Source organism: Teleopsis dalmanni, chromosome X (assembly GCF_002237135.1).
Source record: "Teleopsis dalmanni isolate 2A chromosome X, ASM223713v2, whole genome shotgun sequence".
Taxonomy (NCBI): Eukaryota; Metazoa; Arthropoda; class Insecta; order Diptera; family Diopsidae; genus Teleopsis; species Teleopsis dalmanni.
Window position 1 is genome coordinate 50,653,515 of NC_051848.1, and position 24,306 is coordinate 50,677,820.

Here is a 24,306-nt window from a genome sequence, read left to right on the forward strand (position 1 = left end):
CGTATACTTGCCATTATAATACTTAAAATTAACAAAATATTTATCGAAATTTGTGAAATAATAATTAAGTTTTAAATCAATTTTTTAAATTTAATTTAAAATTTTTTAAATTAATTTTTTTTGAGTTAATTATATATTTTATACTTTATTTGTATAATTAAATAATTAAATATTTTATAATTTAGTTTTTGTAATCAATTTTAATTGTATGCGATTTTTTTAGATATAAGTATAAGGTATACTTATATAAGCTTTAAGATGTAAGACCCTGTAAATTTTTTTTATAAGTTTCCATATACTTTTTTTATATATGTATCTATAATTATTCAAAGTATTATTAAAAGTATGACATATAATTTTATTATATATATATTTAATTACGTTTAAGTTTATAAACACACAATTTTGAATTAACAAAATAATTTTAAAATATATGTTAAAATAAATAGTTTTATTAAAAAAAATTTTTTTTAATGGTATTTTAAATTATTTATATAAGACTTAAATGATGAAAGTATTTGTTAGTTGTTGTGAAGAACAACATTATTTCTTTTAATAATATTCGGGAAGTCCAGGAATGCAATAAAATTAAAAAAAAATATTTTTTATGCATATATATAACATATATTATTTAAAAAAGGTAAATTTTTTGTATGTTTTTATATTTTAAGCAAAACTTTTCATTTTTAATTTAAATAATTTTTTATTTGTCTTTTACAAATACATTTTTTTAATTTCTCATGGTTCTATATATTATTACAGGGTTTAAAAATGATTTGTGATTTTTAATTACTGCTTTAATTATTATTAAATGTATTATATTTTTCACAAAGTATTTCCTTTTTTCATATACTTTAAATAATATGTACAAATATGTAATTTAAAAAATTTTAAATTTAATTTCGTGTTTAATTTAATTTAATTAAATTTTCTGTTTAAAAAATTTTTAAAATTTTTATATATTTGAAAAAAAAAAGGTTTTGATTTTTATATAAATAGTATTTTAGTATCATTTCAATAAAAACATTTCGAATTCATATGAAAGTTAAACATAATAAAATTAATATGAAAATAAATATATGCTTATTAAAAAAACACTTCAGTTAAATTATTTAATTATAATTTTTGTGATAATATCAAATTAAATATTTATGTGTTTCATTACAAAATAAATTTTTTTTAATTTGAATTTTTGTTTTTAATTATAAATGTTTTTGTTTTTTTTTTTTTAATATTATTCATCATTTTATATATAGCTTTATAAAAAAATAAAAGTGTTCTTGTAGTGTAAAGTGTTCTTTATAAAAAAATAGTGTTCTTATAGAAAAATAAATTTATTTGTTTTGTAAGAAATTTCAGGTATATGGATTGTGAATTGTACTTTTTTCTCATAGCCTGTGTATGATTTTGGTAATTTTGTATAAAAAAAATTATTTATTATGTTATAATTAGAATTATAGCTTTTAAAATACGCTTAAAATTTATGTATAGTGTTTAAATTTATAAATATACTTTTAAGATTAATTATATATGTGTCTCATAATTTATATTATATATATATATGAAGTATAAATTAAGTTTTGTAAATAAAAAAAAATTCAAAAATCAAGTCTAGCATAGCTTAAAAACTTATTGGTCAATGAAACCATGACTTTATAAAATTTCTCTGATAAGAAGTATATGGTTCAAAAATATATATAATAAAATATATTAAAATTTAAATTATATTTTATATATATTAGAAATATAAATTAATTTTTGTAAATAATAAAAATTTTTAGAAATCAAGTCTACCATAGCTTAAAAACTTATTTGTCAATGAGACCATGACTTTCTAGAATTTCTCTAATAAAAAGTATATGCTTAAAAAATATGTATAATAAAATATATTAAAATTTAAATTCTTGAAGACTTATAAGTTAAATACTTATAAGATAAATACTAATATAATGTATGAAGATAACACTATATTTTTTACAGGTCACTGTAAACTAGGGAACCATGCTAAAAGATAAGGTATCCCTTTCAATTAAATCTATTGCAATTGTGGGGAAGACGATGAGAGTGCCTCTCATCTACTACGTACTTGCTCAATTCATGGACGGTGGCAACTCAATACTTTAGGAGCGCCCTTTCTTGAGGATCTTGACCAATTGTAGGACCTGACATTAAACAGCATTTTAGGTTTCGCAAAAGGTTATAGGTGGTTTGAAACCCTGAGTTTTTCCTATATATATGGTAACATAATGGGTTCTAGGTGGTTTCAAACCCTGAGTTTTTCCTATATATATGGTAATATAATAGGCCAATAGGCCTAAGTGGATCCACTAGAGATCTCTAGTATAAGCTAACCTAAACTAACACTATCTTTTCAATGCCAATTATTTTAACTGCTTTTAATTAATTTATTTTTCAGTTCACGCACATTTCAATTCTATATACGTAGAACATTTTGTTCAACTACATATATGGAATCACACAATTGTTGTTGTCTTAAGTAATTTAAAAACCGCTTCACAAGTTCGATATAGAATATTTCCAGTTGCATTTATTTGCAATGATTAGCTTTTTGCAATGATTAGCTTTTTGCAAGGATTAACTTTTTGCAATGCTTAATATTTTGCAACAAATTATCAAAGGTTTAACATAGTTATATCTATGATGTATCATATGTAATACAAGTGCTATTACACTGGATTACATTAGTAATATAGAAATATTTTATATAATTATAAAATATTATATGTTTTATATAATTTTAATAATATATTATTAATATATATTATTAATATATTATTTGAATAATATTTGTATTACATTATTGTATTATAATAATTGTTTAGATATGATATTTAGATTTAAATAATTTAGTTTTATTTTAACTCTTATAATTATTTTTTTTCTTCAATTCTTATGTATGTCTATGTACATAGGTATATTGTTAACATTATTTGAATGTTAATAATATACCATTCAAAGGTATTTAGGTTGTGCACTCATTATATGATATTGTATATATTGTACAAATTTGTAGATTGTATGTGTATAAATAAGTATATATATTCAAAAAACATATAGCAATCTGGGTTTCTTTCCAAACCTCTCACTATCTGCTCTAAACTTTATGATATCTGTATAAAATAGTATGCATAAGATAATATCTATAAGATAGTATATTTCTCATTAAACATACTCGTATGTCATACCAAAAATGTTTACCCTCTTCTTTCCTCGAATTATTTATACATTTAGGTTTATTTAATTTTTCTTAATTTAATTTTGATTAATATAATTTTATATTAATAATTAATTGATAATTAATTTTAATAATAATAATTTCATATTATTAAAATTTTCAATAAATATTGATATTCTTATGCATACATAACATATATGTTTAGTATATGGTTTAGGTTATATGTGTCTAGGTTCTATAATTTTATTATTACATATACAAACATATATACATATAGGTATATATTCGAAACAATAATATTTTATTTCATGTTATATCTTAATAAGTCTATAAACGTTTAGAATTACCCCTTTTTAAAAATATATACATGTTTTAAATTAAATTTTTATTTTTTTTTAATTATATAATTATTTTAAATAAATATTATGAGTATGTATTTTGAAGGATGTTATTTGTGAAATATGAAATGTGAAAACATTTTTTTTTAATTTTAACCTACAAACCATATAATCGATTGCATATATGGTCAAATTTATATTTTTAATTAAAAAAAAACAGCTAAATTTCGCAAATAGTTTTCCTAATGATGACTTTAGATTAAAGTCGAAATATCGATAAAATAAAAATTATTGTAAAATTAAATTGTGATTTTTTTTCTAAATTTTTAATTTTTTAATAACAATAAAAAAAAAAATTAAACCAATTAGCCTGAAAAAACACAAAACTAAAAAAAGAAAAAATAGATAAAAAAGATTACTTCGTACGTCCAATATATTTGTATAAAAAAAAAATAAAAATAAAAAAAAATTTTTAAATTATGTAAAAAAAATTTTATCAAAAATATGTGTTAAACAATAATAATTTAAATGTTTTATAAACGAATTTATGTCCGGTTAAATTAAATTTTTTATTAATAAAAATTTTTGTAATAAGTAAAGAATATTAGGAAAAAAATTAAAGAGCTTAATGAATTATTAAAAAAAAAAATAAAATAAAAGAAGTGAACTGATATCAATAAAAATATTGTTGATTTTAAATTAACTTATACTATATATACATATATTTGAGTGGTGGTATATATTACAATTTTTATGGCCGATAATAAGTACCGGCGGAGTTGATTATAAGTTATCGATTATTTATACTATACTACTATATGTAGTAGATAAACTAGTTCATAGCACTTATTGAGCTCAAACAAAGGTATTGACCTTTGTTATTATTCTACATATTTTAAATTTAATTTAGTCAAAAATACACCGATTTAAAAACAGGTTCTAAAAAACCGTTTACACTAAGCTAATTAAGAAACAACGCTACAATAATAATTATGTATTCCAATTAATATAATAGCAACTTCACAATTTTTTCAAATGAGTATATAGAGAATTATCTACCAAAACAAATTTTCTTCTTATTTTTTTGTGGGATGTCAATATATTATTTGCGATGGAGATACCATTGTATTATGAAGAATTATATTTTCTAAGTAGTAGTACTCAATACATTTATTATTTTTATGTCCATTGAAATGTATTGAATCAGAGATTAAAATTTTATTCATCAATAATTATATTCAAAGAACTAATTTATTATTAATTTTATATTAAAAAATGTTGTGTTATATTGTTATTAACTTAGTTTAGGCCCGGCTTGTTGCGATATTAAATTCATGATCTCTCTATATGCGAGTATTTACATATTTGGTAATAAACGTGTAGTTTATTCTAATTTTTATATTTTTAATTATGAGTTATTAAATTTTTTATTGTAAAATAACATATATATACAAAAAAATAAAATATATTCCAATTAAAAAACAAAATTATAATATTAATAAAAGCATATAAAATTTAAAAAAAATATCTAAATTTAGAATATAAAGTTTTAAAAATTTATATTTTTTTATTTAATATTAAAAATTGTAAATTTAAAAAAAAAAATTAGTTAAAAAAATCAACTATAAAATTAAAATATTATTTGAAATTATAATAAAAATTAAAATCAAAAATAATAAATTTAAATTAAATTTAAATTTTCTATATAAAACAATAAATTAAATTAAAAAAAAATAAGAATTTAAATTATATATTAATTGAATATCAAATTTACGAAAATAACAAAAAAAAAACTATCAATAATTATAATTAATAATTAACTTTTACTTTTAAAATGGTTTTTTCTGAAATACACATATAAATATAATTACTGTAACTTTTTTAATAAAACATCTATTTATATTACATATATTTAGGTACAATTTTATATTGCAAATATCCTGTTAAAATGTGCTTCTACTATTTAAATATTTAATTTATATTTCTTTTATATTTAGTAATATAAATATTAATTATATTATGATTTGTGCATAACATCTCTTTGATATATAACAAGAATATAATATAACAATTAACTTCACTTATATACCTATATAATATATTGAAAGTTATGAGTTTATAATATAATTTTATATAAATATTAGTTTATATGAATATAATGTAATATTTTAATATAATAATTTATATAAATAACATTCATTAATAACATTCAATAATTTTTATTAAAATATGAAATTTTTAAGATATATACATACTTTACTTCTAATATTTTATAAATTTTAATGCGATATTATAACGTATTATCTTAATTACTAATACAAATATGATATATTTTTTATGTTTTAAAAACATCTTAATTATGTCTTAGAAATATACTTTAGAAATGTCTTTACCTTGCAATTGTAATATATACATGGATATATAATATATCTAATATATGATTATTATAAGCTAAATTTAATTTAATAAATATAAGTTCAATATATATAATAATTCAATGATATTCTTGTAAATATAGATTTTGATTTTTCTTATTAAAATTTTTAATTAATTTAAAAATTTTTTTTATATAATTTAATAAAATATATTTTTATGCATATTCTAATAACTTTGGTTAGTTAAGTTAGCACAGCTGTTTCCCTTCCATATATTTTTATGATTGTAAATATTAATATATAAATTCATATGTTTTGTTTTCTATAATTGTTTTTATATATATAGTTATTTTTTAAATTTTTAAAGTTTCTGGTTCCCTCAATTACATCGATTGCTCTGTCTGTTTCATTTCTATAATCTAACACTTATTTTATATATCATAGCCAGCAAATAACGTTTTGATTTAAATAAATAAAAACTGAAATTTTCTCTCTTCAATAGTTTTAATATTTTTAAAATAGATAATAGTATAGATTAATGTAGTTAACAAGTTGTTATTGTAGCTTTATTTAAAATAAGTAACCGATATATTTTTTTTTTAATTGATTAACTATAATTTATTTATTATGAATTTTATTATGTATACAATTTTATGTAAATTAAAATAAAATAAAAAAAGTATTGACACGTTAATGTAATTAGCAACTTTTTATTAACCTATATATAAAATAATTAATACGATTGCCTATGTATAAAAAAAGTTGAAACTAAATTTTTCAACAAATAATAGTAAACAAAAATTTCATCTTAAATTTTTAAATTTAAAATTAAATTCTTAAGTCTAAAAAAATAAAAGTATATAAAAAAAATTTGACTCTAATGTTAATAAATGTTAATGTTAATTATACATCCATACAAAATAAATAATTACTATACTTTTATTTTTTGAAATTTTTTTTTCAAAATTGTTTGTAAATTTAAATAAATACAAATTTAAAAAAATATATTAGAAATAAATTCAAAATATTTAAATAAAAAATTTGAAAGAATTAAAAAAAAGTGAACAAATAAAAAAATTACGAAAGGAAAAAGAAATAAACGATGAACTGGAGAACATTAAAAAAAAATTAACATAAATGTTTAACATTTATTTAAAAATATAATTTAAAAACAGTTTTTATTGTTGTAACTGATTTTGATTAAAGGTTTGTTTTATATACAATTTTATATAAGTAAAAAATTAAAAAAAAAAAAATTGCACATATCAATGAATTCAAAAAACTTTTATTAATCTTTACATAAAATAAATAGTACAATTTAATATAAGTTAAAAAAAAAGTACTTCAAAAAATAAATTTTAAATATATCAAGAAAAAAGATTTAAACATTTTAGGTTATTTAAAAAACTTAAATAAAAAATTCAGTAAATTTTCATATTTTTAATAATATATTTATTAAACCATGTTTTATTACTGTACTGAAAGCAATTTTATATAAATAATAGTTTATTTATTATACATTTAACATATACATAATAATATAATGTTATTGTTACAAATTTTGCATACAAAAATAAAATGTTAAAATAAATTTTTTGTAAATATATTAACGAAAACTGTGCTTAACTGAGATTATTAAATTCCTATATAAACTAAAATATTTATTAAAATATAAAATTTTAGATAGCGTTTAATTTTTTAAAAATCAATAGATAATTTAATTTTTGTTAATAATAACTACAATATTTAATAATTTTTATTTTATTTCATGATCTACAATACATAAAATTAAAAATGATATTATTAATAAAATGTCCTTACGAGATTATAAATTCCCATATAGAAAATTCATTATTTATCAAATTATAAATTTAATATTATAATTTTTTGAGTATATTAAAAATTATATTATGGAACATATCAGAGAAAAAAAATTTTGGATAAAAAATAATAATGAAAAATAAATAATAAATATGTACATATATAAAAATATAAATAAAAAATTATAGAATATGCTTCTACCACGTTATGCAAATGCAAAAATAGTTCTCTTAAAATCATCATTTTAATAATATAATACTTGACATTAATATATACTAAGCTATCATTTAATTGATTATATAAAATTTATTGTTAAAAGATTAAAAAATTATATATATTAATATTAGTATTGAATGAAATTATCATAATTTATAAGTACTAATATAATTGTAGGTATTTTTTTTAAATATTTGAATAATCAAATTAAAGTTATGTATAAGACGAATATAATAATTATAATTAAATAATTACAATAGTAAAAAACAAAAACCATTACTAAAAATACTAAATAGAATACGTTTATTAATAGCATAAATTATTTTAATTTTCAAATTATTATTATGTTATAAGCCAATTATATAATAATAATAAATGGAGTATCATATAAGTATGTACTACTCGTATGTAAAAAAATAAAATTTATATTGCTTTTTTAATTAATTAAAATTAAATTATAATTTTTTTTCTTATGACAAGAATTATATTTTCAAAGCTATAAATTTAATTTTAAATTAAAGTTGTTTTAATTGGTAGTCTTTGGAAATATCTGTCACGATTTAAATTTAACACGTATTTTGCAATCTAAGATAGTATAAACGGTTAATTAAACCAATATATGTTTTCGGCTGTATGGTCAACTTAAGATCTAACTTGGTCAAAAAATTTAATTTTTGGTATTAAAATTTAATTTTAATATCTAAATGAATATAATAAGTTCTAAAAAATAAATAATAAAAAGCAATAAATGAAAAATTGTATTTAAGACTAAAGTAAGATTATGCCAAAAAATTGAACTTATATTATTAAATTTGTTTTTAAATAATTTATATTTATATAATACAGTATTTATAACAAATTAAAATAACATGTAGAAATGAAAAGGAATAATTTAATTAAAAAATAATAGTATTGTGAAAACTTATATTAATCAATATAATCTCTATGTATGGTATATTGATTGTTATTTCTTTTATTGGGGAATTGTAATTTAAAAATGTAATAATATATAAATAATATAAAAATAATAATATAAAATAATATAATAATATAAAATAAAATAATAATATAATAATAATAATATTATAGAAATAGAATTTTAGTTACTTAATGCAATGAGTATATATAAGAAAAACTTTAAATACTATTATAAACATTAAGGAAAAAAAATAATATGTATTTTACTAAAATAATTAAATTTACTTTGTATATACTGTGAAGAATGTTAAATATTAATTTTTCATCATAATTATATTAAAAAGAGTTTATGATATTAAATATTATAATAGATTACTAACAATTCATTGAGTTAATTAAATATAACATAAGCTATAATATATAAGAAAATTAAATATTAATAATAAAAAAGAAAAATATAAATAATATATATTATTAAAACATAAAGAATAAGAGAATATTTAATTAATAACTTAATTTAATTAATAAAATTATTGGATAATAAACAATAGAGTAAGGTTTTAAAATGATCAAAACTTATCATTTCGATTATAATAGCTTTATTAGATTGAAAGAAAAAAATTCATATGTATATATAAAAAGCATATAGAAAAATTATATAAAATTAAATGGAATTCCGTGTTATATGCATATTAAAAGGAACTTTTTTAGGATATGCAAACATTAAATAATTTCGGTACAATTATTAATATTATATTCAAGTAGGTAAATATTTATATAAAAATATTGTTTTTAGTTCTAGTATTTTTAGCTTATAAATATAATTGTTAGAAAAATTTAGCATTGGTAAAAAAAATTTTTAAGAATTAAAACACTTAAAAATTTATTGACATTATGGCAAAAATGTAATTTGTGAATGCTATTGCTGAGATATAACTGACAAAATTATATATATTTCAACTGTACAATACCCGACAAAATTAAATATATAATTTATTGTTTTAATGATCAAACATGTTTAATAATTATTTTGTTTTTTAAGTAGCTAATTGGTCAATAGTTAAATAATAAACTTTTTAAAAAATTTTTTATTTAAAAGATTTTATTCTAACCGATATTTCGACTATAATCTATTTTTTGAAAAGTTTATTATTTAGCTAAAGACCTATTAACTCGTTAAAAAACAAAATTATTATTAAATATATAATTTATAAATATATATACCATTATATTACATTAAATAACAAAAGCTTTGGTTTGATTCATATATTGTGTATTCGAAAGATATTATGAAGACGTATCTTCGTAAGATATATACGTATATTGGATACTAATTAGCTTATATTACACTTACCTGACGATTCTCGAAAGATACTTTTATATGTGATAGATATGAGCAAATGAGATGTATTGTTTATACGAGTAGTTAATATTGTTTATATTCCTTAAGAGATTTTTTATTGTAATGCATCTAAGCAAATGGAATCGACTGTTTATAGTTAAATTCTAAAGTATTTTTCTGTATTTGTAGAAAAAATAAATTTTTTTTTGTTACACAGTTTGGTAAGGAGTGAATATTGTTTTGATATTACCATTGGAGTGCATGGAGTAATAAAATAATTTCATCTATAGAATATACTACTTTTATTCTAGGCAATAATATTATTATTATAATTACTAATTATATAAAATTGAGAGACGTATGTCAAGAAGGAACTTATCGTTAAGTCATTAAGTAACGATTATAAATTATGTTTAAGATATGCCTAGATTTTCTTTTCATAAATATGCATATATAATATAACCTCATTTTATATATACAGGTATTGTAAAGCATGCATATTCATAGTGCCTTGCTTCTTGTAAGGATTATGCCCTTTGTTTTCCATACTACCTCTTCTACGCTCTACGTCTTCATACTATCACAAAATTTTTTTTTGACAGTAGGTGGTAGTATCGAAAGCCACAGTGTGAGACTTGAACCCACTAAAACACCTCTTAGGAATGAATGGAGAAGATTTCCACAGCTTTGTGAAAAGAAAATTTCACTCCAGTAATCAGGGGAGAGAGGGGAAGAGCGAGGGGAGAGTATAATGAGAAATATTAATATAAAACTTCATCCAGAAATAAGACACACAACTGATTCTTAGTTATAGTTTTAGGTGTAGGTAAATAGTAATTGGTTTAGATTGATTTTTTACAATTTAAAACATTCTTTTTAGAATAATAGGAAACCTACACTGAATCAGTTTACTTCTGAAAGTGTACTAATTTGAACTATTATATCAAGCTTAGCATTGGCTGTGGTATCGAGATTATTTATTACCAGAGCGTATTTTTAACAGACTTATGAAAAATTGTAAATTGTTCGTTTGAAATATATATGTATATATTTACTATATATCAGAATAGTTACTGAAGAGTTTCCATAAGCAATGATGTTTGGGAATAATAGATTGATATTAAGCAACATATGATTCTGTTCGGAATTGTAATTACAATAATGATCATTATAAATAATATATACATAAATGTATTTTTATTAAATGAGAAAAGACACATAACAAAATTTGCATTACAAAATATTATATACAATGTTTTTAAATATTTTTTTAAATAATATTTAATTACATTTAATAAAAAATTAGTTCAAGTCGATATATATCAGATATATATATTAAATATGCGTTTTAAATTTACATATAAAAAACTATTCAAGAAAAAACACTTAATGTTGAAACAAATGATTATATGTTGATGATGTTTTTTTTTTAATTTAAATAAAATTTTTTATATAAGATATTTCACAATATTATAAAACTTTAAGAAGAGGCTAACAAAATAATATAACAGATAAAATGAAGTAATTGAAATAAAAAAAAACTATTGTAGTACGATTGAAATTAATTAGTTAGTTAAAATTAATAAATAAAATAAGTGAACTAAAATAAATAAATTGAAATTAACAAATAAAAATAAAATAAAAATATAATAATTTTATTTACCATATTTTTTTAGTTTACTTTTTTTTCTAGTTAATAAATAAAATAAACTATATAAAATAAAATATCGGATGAAACTTAATTTTTAAAAAGGCTAATACTTCATTTCTTCCTTTAGTAAGAATAAAGAAAAATATGGAAACAAATAAATTATTGAAATATTTTATTGAAAAATAAAGAAGAATATAATTTTTATATATAATAATAAATTTGTATAAAAATAAATTTGTATGAAATAATTTATGAAATAGATTAACAATTCATTTAAGAACAAATTATTATATATAAATATATATAAAACAAAAGAAAATAATATTTTAATGAATAAAATAGAATAATATAAAATAAATTGTTAAAATAAATGATGTGTGAAATAAAATAATATATAACATATATAGTATAATACAATATCCGTATAATATAAGGAAAATAACGTAGAATTGTAGATACAATAAAACGAAATAAATAAATTTAAATAAATAATTATCATTACAGATAATTAAAATATTAAATAAGTAAAATAAATATTTTAAAACAAAATATATATTTTAAAATTAAATAAATATTTTAAAATAAAATAAATATTTTAAAATAAAATAAATAAATAAAGAAAATTAAAATAAAATAAATAAAATATAAAACAACCTTGGCAACCAAATTACCAAAAGAATTAAGGTTATTTAATTTTTTAAAATAATTTCAATTTTAATATAGAAGTTTAAATTAAAATAATATGAAATAAAATAAACAAAATGAAATAAAATAAAAGTAAATAATATGGGATTATAAATGAAATAAGACAAAAAAAAATTAAAAAAAATTGAATAAAATGTTATAATAAAAAAAAAATCAAATTAATAACGTTAAATAAATTTAACCGAAAAGAACTGAAGTAAAATTATTATATTAATTTGTATAATAATATAAATGAAATAATATAAAATAAGACCGACAATTTATTTTTAAATTGTTTTGAATAAAATAAAAGAAATGAAATTAATTAATTTAAATAAATTAAAATAAAACAAAAAATAAGAGTTTATATAAATGAAAGTAAATAATACAATAAATAAAAAATAAATAAAACAAAATAAATGATTAAATAGAATAATAAATAAAAAAAAGGGAAATAAAATGATGTGAAACGATGTAACAAAAAACTTGAAATAAAATAAGTCCAAATAAAATAAAATAAAATAGAATAAAATAAAATAAAATAAAATAAAATAAAATAAAATAAAATAAATAAATAAAATAAAATAAAATAAAATAAAATAAAATAAAATAAAATAAAATAAAATAAAATAAAATAAAAATAAATAAAATAAATAAATAAATAAAATAAATTAAATAAATAAAATAAATAAATAAATAAAATAAAGAAATAAATAAAACAAAGAAATAAATAAAATAAAGAAATAAATAAAAAGAAATAAATAAAATAAATAAAATAAAGAAATAAATAAAATAAATAAATAAATAAAAAATAAAAACAATAAAAAAAAAATAAAAACAATAAAAAAGAAAAAAAAAATAAAGTAACAAATAAAAAATAAAAACAATAAAAAAGAAAAAATAAATAAAAAATTAAAATAAATAAAAAAATAAAAATTAATAAAAAATAAAAATAAATAAAAAATAAAGATAAATAAAAAAATAAAAATAAATAAATAAATAAATAAAATAAAATAAATAAAATAAAAAATAAGAATAAATAAAATAAAATAAAATAAAATAAAATAAAATAAAATAAAATAAAATAAAATTAAATAAAATTAAATAAAATAAAATTAAATATAATAAAATAAAATAACTCTTAACAAATATTAAGTCAGACATTAAAAGTGTGGACTTGTGCACTAAATATATATTAATGTTTTAATGAAATACAATTCAAAAATAATGAAACTCACATAATATAATGAATTATATTTTATTATTATATTTAAACATATAGTATATAGATATAATATTTCGTTAGCAAAATTCCAATAAAGGCAATTAATGTCATTGATGCAAACATTTAAATAAAAATCAAAATATAATTTTTTCTTAATTAATTCATACAATTAAATTAAAATACAAAAGAAATTTACTTTTATAAATAAACAGAAACAAATATTACGCTAATAGTAGTGAAAAATAAAATAAAAGCAATAATATTTACGGATTATTACTGTTAACAGCTGTGGATGAAACTAACGGAAACTAATTTTTTATAAAGGATTAATTAGAGACCAAATATAGTTTCAATAAAAATATAAAGATATTGTATTGAATTAAGCTATAGTCAAAGCGGTATCGGTTATTAAGTAATATTAATATGAGCTTGAATCGTACTCCTGGTATTAAAAATATATAACTAAATCCTTAATATGAAATTATTACTATTGTATGTATATAAAGTCAATTTGAAAATATTTGCAAAAAAACGAAAGATGATGAATGTAACTACCTTATGAATACAAGCGATATCTTTTCCTCATTAGTTTATAATCTTTGGTGGACTAATAATGTTTCACGAAATGTGTCTATTGCGTGCTTTTAGTCCTTAATATCGATTTTAATTTCCCAAACTTTCCATTTCTTGCCTAATGGGTCCATGCAATAACCTTTAAACCACTGCTTTGTTCAGAATTCTGCTGCCAGGTGGTGTTCTGCAACAGATCGTATATTACGTCACTATAGATCATTTTATCAAGCCTATTATATTGGCCTATTGTATTCTAAATTTGCTGACTACTCAATTATAACACTTGGCTGTTATTAAAGTACCCGATATAGATTTTTCAATAAGGCGTATAATAATTCTAAAAAATTCTCTATCTAGCAAGCGCATGCATAGCTCACCCTTACTAATTCTGTTATTATCTAAATTTTATCTAATTAAAATTTTCTGATTGCAGCATTTTGACCACCACACAATCAATGTTATTACCCATTACCTGTTCTTATAATTGGCTTAATGATGGCTTTTATTTATGCAGAATTATTGAATACTATATTGAACTATTGCTACAGCTAGAAATATTTCAATTAATAAATTGCTTTAAATTTATTAAAGCGGTTAGAAATGTTCTTCTTTGACACATCATACGGATCTCTGCAGATCTGTACCAAAATCATTGATATTCATTTACATAAACAATTTCATTTCCCTGAGAGAAATATTATCACAATATATAATATTCTACTGTGGTTAACACTGATTTAGTATATAATAAAAAAATGAATTCTTAGCCGGTAATATTCAATAGGTAAGTACTAGACTATAACTAATGAAATGTTTTGGTATCCGATGTAAAATTAAACCAAATACCTGAAGAAATAAAAAGAAAGAAATAAAATGTATATGGACAACTCTACATGATTGTAAGTTAAAAAATGATAAAAAATAGTGATTAATTAACTTAGCTAATATAATAAAAGATGAAACCATTCAGTTGTAGAGTGACTTCTAAAAGCAGACCAATATTAATACTACAAGAATAGATCATGCGTACACCTGATAAACGCACTTGAATATCTAATTAAATAATATGGTATTTTGTTTTTTAATTAATTTTTAAATACAATAAAACAAATAATATTTCTAGATGTTATATTAAAGCATAGAATTCGAATCTATAAGTAACGGAAGAGACCTTTGAGTGTGAATATCTTTCACATACATAGGTCCATGTAGAATTCATCACAACAAATATTAGCAAAGCAAATAAATCTTTTAAATGAAAAAAGTCAACTTCAGGAAGCAGTATGGTTATTGTGACATAAGTTACAAAAACTATATAGCACTTTATATTCTTTAGAACTAATTAAGTTAAAATCTCAAGAATCAAATCGGTCTGAAAAAAAATGATGATTCTACTCAAGGTAACCACCAGGACTCAAAAAAAAAAATTTATGTGCATTTCAATGTGAATACAACACTATTAATTTGATAAAAGAAAAAAAATTATCAGTTCAATCAACAAAATATTATTTATTACTTGTCCCACTATTAAAAAACCAATCACATCAATAAAAATTTATTTCCAAAAAGTGTTTAAAAATGAGAGTCGGAAGGAGTACAAACGCGCGACACAAGAGCTTTTATATTCTTCATTTGTACGTCAGAAATTGAATACAGGACCTTCTTGATATCTTCTCTGTATATGAACGCAAGCACTGAAACCGCTATAGCACACCCAGTCACTGGTAAGAAGTAACTACTTTTCCAAAATTTATCAATCACATTTTCTTCTATAGGGTCGAGCTCTTCTACGATCTCTTTCACATTTTCACAATAAAAAAAGACATAGCGGATGCGAATCATATCTGGAATATGTATGTGTATATAAGAGTCTTTGTCCTGCGACCTGCTATGAATGTATTCCTTTCTTTCTATAAATTCACATAATGCGACAGCCTTAAAGGATTCACCCATGGTTGAATTATTGTCGGAACATGGTGTTCTGGGAGTATCATTCTTTACACGTGTACACTCACTATTGAATGGTATTCCATTATTACCACTGTCCCTATACTCCTTAAAGCCTCCACTTAGTATTTCAAATAAATTATCAGTTGCGCAACCAAAAAAGGTATGCTTTGTCGGGTAATAACCGGTTCTTGCCTTAAATAATTTTTCTTCCTCACTCGTTTCATCATAGTTGACTTTGAATATGTGAGTAGGCTTATCAGACGCATGATTTTGAGGTAATTTAGTCAGGAGTTCGTTAATATCTTCACCAGAGAGACTTTGAAATGTTGGCAAATTTAGTTCGAAAAGTACCCAATGGACTAACAGAATTGAGAATTTTTGACAAGACCTGGTTTGCTTCAATAATCTGCTGTACAACTCATACATATAGGGAACATCGTTTATTAACGTCATTAAATGTGTATGGTTTTTTACAAATCCAGGCAGGTATGGCAACATTCTTTTATAATTGTCACTGTTCTGTACCGCGGTTACGAATAAACTCCATTTCATATCACACACATTCAAGTCACTTATTATTGCTTCTATAATTCTCTTGCATTTCTGTGAAAATTGTATGGGAGTGCCAATCACATCCGCGACCTGAGCTGCTTCCGATATCTGGTCAGAAACCTTTTTTCCTGCCTTAGCCATTTTCGTATAATGAGTATCAAAATATAAGGACCACTAATAAAATTTAATCTACATGTGAAACATGTGAACTCCACATGAATATAAAATATAATTTATTGATCCAAAAAGTGGGATGGAATGAACGTTATCTATTTCGAATAGAAATTTTTTTTATAGAATATAAAATAAAACTATTTGACAAGTATATTAACGTTAGATAAATAAAATCAAAACATACTATGTTTTGATATTTAGTTAAAGTTTGAAAATGTTGAGATTGGATGTGAGGTCACAATTTAATTTCTCAATAAATATGTTTTGTCATTATATTATATCTTTGTTAGGGTCTTGAGTTAATAGTGGTAATAAACTCAAATGTCAAATGTTTTTCTCTTTAAATTTGTCTATATTTGAATTACTACATGATTATTTATAATAGACCATGTTGTCTTTGACAGTTAGCTCTTCAAGATGAGGCTAAAAATAAAAACAACAGGATTCGTGAAATATAGTGCCAAACTTTTTCTCAGTCTATATCCTCAAGTAATTCAATTAATGATATCGCAGATTTAAATTTAATGTGAACTGAAGGTATATCGTTAGGTGCGGTGAACTGCTGTTCTTAGGAAAAAAAGATCGTCAAAATATTTGTAACAGAATATTTCTTGGTCTAGTAAAAAGAAAATTGTTTGAAACTTTGTGTCTCCTAATACACTTGTATTCAAAAATATTTATATTTTTTGATACATACTTCTATGATAACGCCCTCAAAAGTTACGGCTAACTGAACTAAGGTTTTGTCAAATGTAAAATGAACAGTAAACAGTTTTTGTTTTTTTTTTGCACGATCTGTTGAATTTAAATAGAATACCATTTATATGATTTGGCAAATAGTAGCGAATTAGTTAATCTAACAATTATTATAAAATTAACAATTATTATAAAATAATATAATAATAAAATAATATTATTATAGCCTCTATGAGTTTTTTTTTTGCTGGTTATTTTTGGTGGCAAATTGAAAGTGAGCATATCTATATTTTCTTTTAAATTTAAGCAAAATCAAAAAGTACCAAAACGTTGTAAAAATACGAAATTGGCAATACTGATGTGACAGTCTACATAACTTGCATTTTCGTCTTAGCCCGAAAGAGCTGATTTTGCCGTGCCTGAGACGTAGCCCTTAGCAGTTCACAGACATGAAAGTAGGTCACGAATTTTGCGCAAAATTTGGCACTAAATAACTGCAAATTCATACTTTTCGAAGCTTGTTTCGTAGTAGAAAACTGCAGTACTAGAAAATGAAAAAATCATTTGGCAACACTGGATTTGAGTTTGACAGTTAACAAATTTAGTTGCAAGGATATGGTGGTTTATGTTCGTTGTGTTATTTTTATTCAACTTGATAAACAATAATAAATATTATTGAATAGACAAATAACTTTTATTAATGCTATAGGTATAAACAGATAATAATAGCGAACTTGACGGGAATAAAAAAGTATCTTAAGACCATGCCTTTTTCCCTCTGTTCCTGCAACACAAAGGTACAACAACAAGCAACTTATGATGAGTGGCAAAGAAGCATCCCTAAACGAAACAAAAGCTACAAGAGTCGTCAATGACAGATTAAAATGAAAGTACTGAGAAGCTACAAGGTGAAAAGTTGAACGTTTTCTAAAATAGTGTAGAATCACTCACTTCCTGGTTGGACTCAGTTGACATTTTGAACGCGCTTTGGGTTAGGATCCAGCATTGTGGTTCGCTCACATTGATGTATTATGTCAGTTAAAGATATGTCGATACACTGTGGCAATGTGTTTTTCCTTTATATGAAACTCTAGATTTAGTGCGCTGCACAAAATTACTGCAGATCAAGGAGTTCAGTTTGAGAATGGGTTGTTTCGAGCTTTGATATTGACACGAAACAAATTCATGCAATACCTTACTTCCAGCTTTAAATTGCATAGAAAAGTGCTGTGGTTGCTTTATTAATGCGTCATTAATGTGTAATTAACAACAGACATAATTCAAATTATTACCATCAGTAATATCATGGTTGCAACCTTGGATTTAGGGTTTGGATTCAGATACAAAACTAATTTACATACATCGGCAACGTCGATGCTTTATGGTACTAACAACACTAAGATCAATTCTTATTTAGTTTTGAGTATATATAATATAAAACAAATTCGTTCGTAATAGTTTATTACGGTAAGAAATCGATGTTTATTTTCAAGCACATAAATACATGCCCACATGTGATTCCTCGAGCATATTATGTGAATAACCCACTAAAAACACCTTATATGAGATCATATGAAGTGAAAAAAAGAATAAGCGACTGCGTTTTCATTATATGCATCGAGCTTTAGACCATAATATTTTAATGGAACGACTTAAGCCTGCGTTCTTTAAAAATAATGCAGACGAGGTATCATTATCATTTGAACATGCAGCAGATAGCAGATAGACTGCGTTTTCATTATATGCATCGAGCTAAAGACCATAATATTTTAATGGAACGACTTAAGCCTGCGTTCTTTAAAAAGAATGCAGACGAGGTATCATTATCATTTGAACACGCAGCAGATAGTACGATATTTGCGAATATGATACGGATATTACATTGAAACACAGGGTTCGAATCTATAAGTAACGGAAGAGGCCTTTGAGTAGGAATATCTTTCACATACATAGGTCCATGTAGAATTCATCACAACAAATATTAGCAAAGCAAATAAATCTTTTAAATGAAAAAAGTCAACTTCAGGAAGCAGTATGGTTATTGTGACATAAGTTACAAAAACTATATAGCACTCTATATTCTTTAGAACTAATTAAGTTAAAATCTCAAGAATCAAATCGGTCTGAAAAAAAATGATGATTCTACTCAAGGTAACCACCAGGACTCAAAAAAAAAAATTTATGTGCATTTCAATGGGAATACAACACTATTAATTTGATAAAAGAAAAAAAATTACCAGTTCAATCAACAATATATTATTTATTACTTGTCCCACTATCAAAAAACCAATCACATCAATAAAAATTTATTTCCAAAAAGTGTTTAAAAATGCGAGTCGGAAGGAGTACAAACGCGCGACACAAGAGCTTTTACATTCTTCATTTGTACGTCAGAAATTGAATACAGGACCTTCTTGATATCTTCTCTGTATATGAATGCAAGCACTGAAACCGCTATAGCACACCCAGTCACTGGTAAGAAGTAACTACTTTTCCAAAATTTATCAATCACATTTTCTTCTATAGGGTCGAGCTCTTCTACGATCTCTTTCACATTTTCACAATAAAAAAAGACATAACGGATGCGAATCATATCTGGAATATGTATATGTATATAAGAGTCTTTGTCCTGCGACCTGCTATGAATGTATTCCTTTCTTTCTATAAATTCACATAATGCGACAGCCTTAAAGGATTCACCCATGGTTGAATTATTATCGCAACATGGTGTTCTGGGAGTATCATTCTTTACACGTGTACACTCACTATTGAATGGTATTCCATTATTACCACTGTCCCTATACTCCTTAAAGCCTCCGCTTAGTATTTCAAATAAATTATCAGTTGCGCAACCAAAAAAGGTATGCTTTGTCGGGTAATAACCGGTTCTTGCCTTAAATAATTTTTCTTCCTCACTCGTTTCATCATAGTTGACTTTAAATATGTGAGTAGGCTTATCAGACGCTTGATTTTGAGGTAATTTAGTCAGGAGTTCGTTAATATCTTCACCAGAGAGACTTTGAAATGTTGGCAAATTTAGTTCGAAAAGTACCCAATGGACTAACAGAATTGAGAATTTTTGACAAGACCTGGTTTGCTTCAATAATCTGCTGTACAACTCATACATATAGGGAACATCGTTTATTAACGTCATTAAATGTGTATGGTTTTTTACAAATCCAGGCAGGTACGGCAACATTCTTTTATAATTGTCAATGTTCTGTACCGCGGTTACGAATAAATTCCATTTCATATCACACACATTCAAGTCACTTATTATTGCTTCTATAATTCTCTTGCATTTCTGTGAAAATTGTATGGGAGTGCCAATCACATCCGCGACCTGAGCTGCTTCCGATATCTGGTCAGAAACCTTTTTTCCTGCCTTAGCCATTTTCGTATAATGAGCATCAAAATATAAGGACCACTAATAAAATTTAATCTACATGTGAAACATGTGAAACATGTGAACTCCACATGAATATAAAATATAATTTATTGATCCAAAAAGTGGGACGGAATGAACGTTATCTATTTCGAATAGAAATTTTTTTTATAGAATATAAAATAAAACTATTTGACAAGTATATTAACGTTAGATAAATAAAATCAAAACATACTATGTTTTGATATTTAGTTAAAGTTTGAAAATGTTGAGATTGGATGTGAGGTCACTATTTAGTTTTACAATAAATTTGTTTTGTCAGCTTAAATAATTATTTTTGAAGTCATGACCTGAGAGCCGTACGATTGGTAGGAAGCGAATTTAGTGCTTTTATTTTCTTCTAATAATTAAAACTTAAGTGTAAATTCATTTTGAAAGTAATATATATTGTAAAAATTTTCTTTAGATTTGAAACATATGGATTCATACAAAAGGTAAACAATACAATAAACAATTTTTTTCTGGGCGCTAAATAATGTGCTACATTTTCTTAAGAAAAATGGATTTTTTGGTGTTGTTTATTTTATCCAATTTTTTTAGGCTTTTCTGCTAGGGTTTTGGTTTTAGAGAGACTGTGTTAGATGTTATATTTTCAGAAAAATTATATTTTCATGGATTAAATTATCAATAAAGAGGAACTAAATTGGTGACTACTTGATAAAATGATACATCATGGATAAAACGTTGTTTGGAGAAATATTTAATGTGATAGACCTCAATGGAGCATTCAGTATTGATTCTAACCTTACAGCAACAGCACAAATGAGTGCATCATTTGTGAAATGTACTCGCAAATATTGATAAAATTTTTTAGAAATATAAAATATTGTAAGTAATATGTGTCTGTCAAAGCCAACTGGTTGCAATTATTTTTGGTAATTAATGCTATAAATATATTTATTGTATAGGGAAATATTTGTCACTTTCGTTCTTAGTTTAAAATTATATATCTTCCAGAAAGAAGACTATAATCAAAGCATATTTTATTAAGTTTACAAGAAAGGCACAACACTAAAGGAGCAAAGGTCGATTGATGGACAATTTTGAGAGTATGATGTACGAACTCTCTATAGAAAAAAGGATAAGTACATAAATAGAATGTTGAGGGCAACTGAAAATGTTCTTCACGGAATGCCAACATTTGTTAACTTTAACTTCATAACATTAAAAAAAATAATGCTGAAATCTATTGAAATCTGTTGAAGCTCAAAAGGGAATCGGAATAGATTAACTACATATTGTGGTAACGTGGGTCAAATATTGCGAAGAATGTACACAAACGAAAGACTTTAGTAAGTAAGGATGCTACGATAAAATGAAGTAAAGAGATAAAAACGGAATCGGTGAAGGAATTTAATGATTTGCCATAGATGTATTATATCATATCCATATTTTGCAAATATATTCACTACAAATCATTAAAGTTGATTTGCTTGTATACTTTTTGGAAGCGAAGTAAATAATAAGTTTGTACAAATTCAAAATAATATATAGTTAATATATTTCGCAAGATATTTGATTTTACTTTTGTGGTGTATTATTGTTGGCTTGTTGTATATTTTCCTTTTTCCAAACTGAAATTATACTCTGATCCTAATACAACTATCATTCCTTCTTTACGGGACTGTATTTTGTTGGCGACAAAATAATATATAATATAAAGGCGAGATATATAAAACTGCTCGATAAAATAAGTAGGATGGCCTCCACATTCCAACTCAGCAAAGATTTTTTTACGCTTTGCTTTTTTGGCTGCCTTCTCGGGTTCTGACAGTAAGCTGAGTTAGTGTCAACCAGACTGAATACTCTCATCCGCTGGTCTGGAATTAACATATGATACGCTGTCATATTGAAGCAGAATATGCGAGTCTATGTTTCAAATAACAACATTTGCTTTAACTCAGACCCCAAACTGTGGTTTGAATTTCTTATACCTAATCGGAATGAATGGATTCTAGATAAAATGATTTCTTTTAACACGGTCTATAAATGTGCTGTTTCTATGACATTTTTGTAAAATATTTCTGGGCTATATCTGTTTGATACCTGAAGCGGAGAATCGTTGAGGTAATTTATTCTTTCACAGACGAAATTAAAAAAAATGTTTGAGGCAGCGTTTCGAAAAACTATATAAAATTTGTTTTTTTTTTAATCATAAATGTATGGAACTAAATTTAGTTGGTAGATTTATATTCAATTATTTTGCATATTGTTAGGAGTTTAAACAGCTTCTAAAAATATTTCATTAAGACAGACAATTAAAATACAATATAAAATATATATGTTTCCTATTTTAGCAATCTTAAAGTCTGCCCTGCAGATTTGTAACATATAATTGGATTAAAAACGAGGAATAATATGTATCAGATAATTCTTATATTACATTTGCATATAATGATTTAATATAATAAAAATTTTTGGTCACAATACATATAAAACTAAAACATAGTACAGTACAGAAAACGAGCAAAAAAAAAAAATAATTATTAAAAATGTTGTAGTGTATGAAGAGAATATAAAACGAATAAAATTAAAATAGTTTAGAAAGTGGAATGGGTGAATAGAGGAGGACAAAAAGTGTGTAAAAAAAAGTATATAAATTGAAACTTATAAAACTTAGTCGATATATAATGGAATAAAAAGAAAAAAATGAAAAATGATATATATGAATAAAAAACGTAGATAATGTATGAAGAGAATATAAATAGAAGCAAATGAAAATAGTGTAGAAAGTTGTTAAATAATGTGGTGGAAAAAGATGAAGAATGGAGGACTAGATAATATAAAATATATATAAATATATTTCGGATTATATAAAATTGAGAATAAAAAAAATAAGTAAAGAATATATATGACTAAAAACGTAGATAATGTATGAAGAGAATATATATAGAATAAAAAGAAAATGGTGTAGAAACTTGTTAAATAATGTGGTGTAAAATGATAAAGAATGGAGGACTAGAATATATAAAATATATATAAATGTATTTCGGATAATATAAAATTGGGAATAAAAAAAAGAAATAAAGAATATATATGAATAAAAAACGTAGATAATGGATGAAGAGAATATATATAGAATAAAATGAAAATGGTGTAGAAAGTTGTTAAATAATGTGGTTAAAAATGATAAAGAGTGGAGGACTAGAA

General features: G+C 22.3%; 2 protein-coding genes across 2 annotated transcripts; both read right to left on the reverse strand.

Moving 5' to 3' along the window:
• Positions 1 to 15,828: 15,828 nt before the first annotated feature.
• On the reverse strand, positions 15,829 to 21,266 carry LOC119689718. The gene is made up of 2 exons (XM_038104608.1): positions 21,169 to 21,266; positions 15,829 to 17,045 (listed from the first exon to the last, which is right to left on the reverse strand). The coding sequence occupies exon 2, from the start codon at positions 16,980 to 16,982 to the stop codon at positions 15,912 to 15,914; it is 1,071 nt and encodes a 356-aa protein (XP_037960536.1). The 5' UTR covers positions 16,983 to 17,045; positions 21,169 to 21,266; the 3' UTR covers positions 15,829 to 15,911.
• On the reverse strand, positions 20,035 to 21,105 carry LOC119688400. Its single transcript, XM_038103079.1, has one exon. The coding sequence runs from the start codon at positions 21,103 to 21,105 to the stop codon at positions 20,035 to 20,037; it is 1,071 nt and encodes a 356-aa protein (XP_037959007.1).
• Positions 21,267 to 24,306: the final 3,040 nt, after the last annotated feature.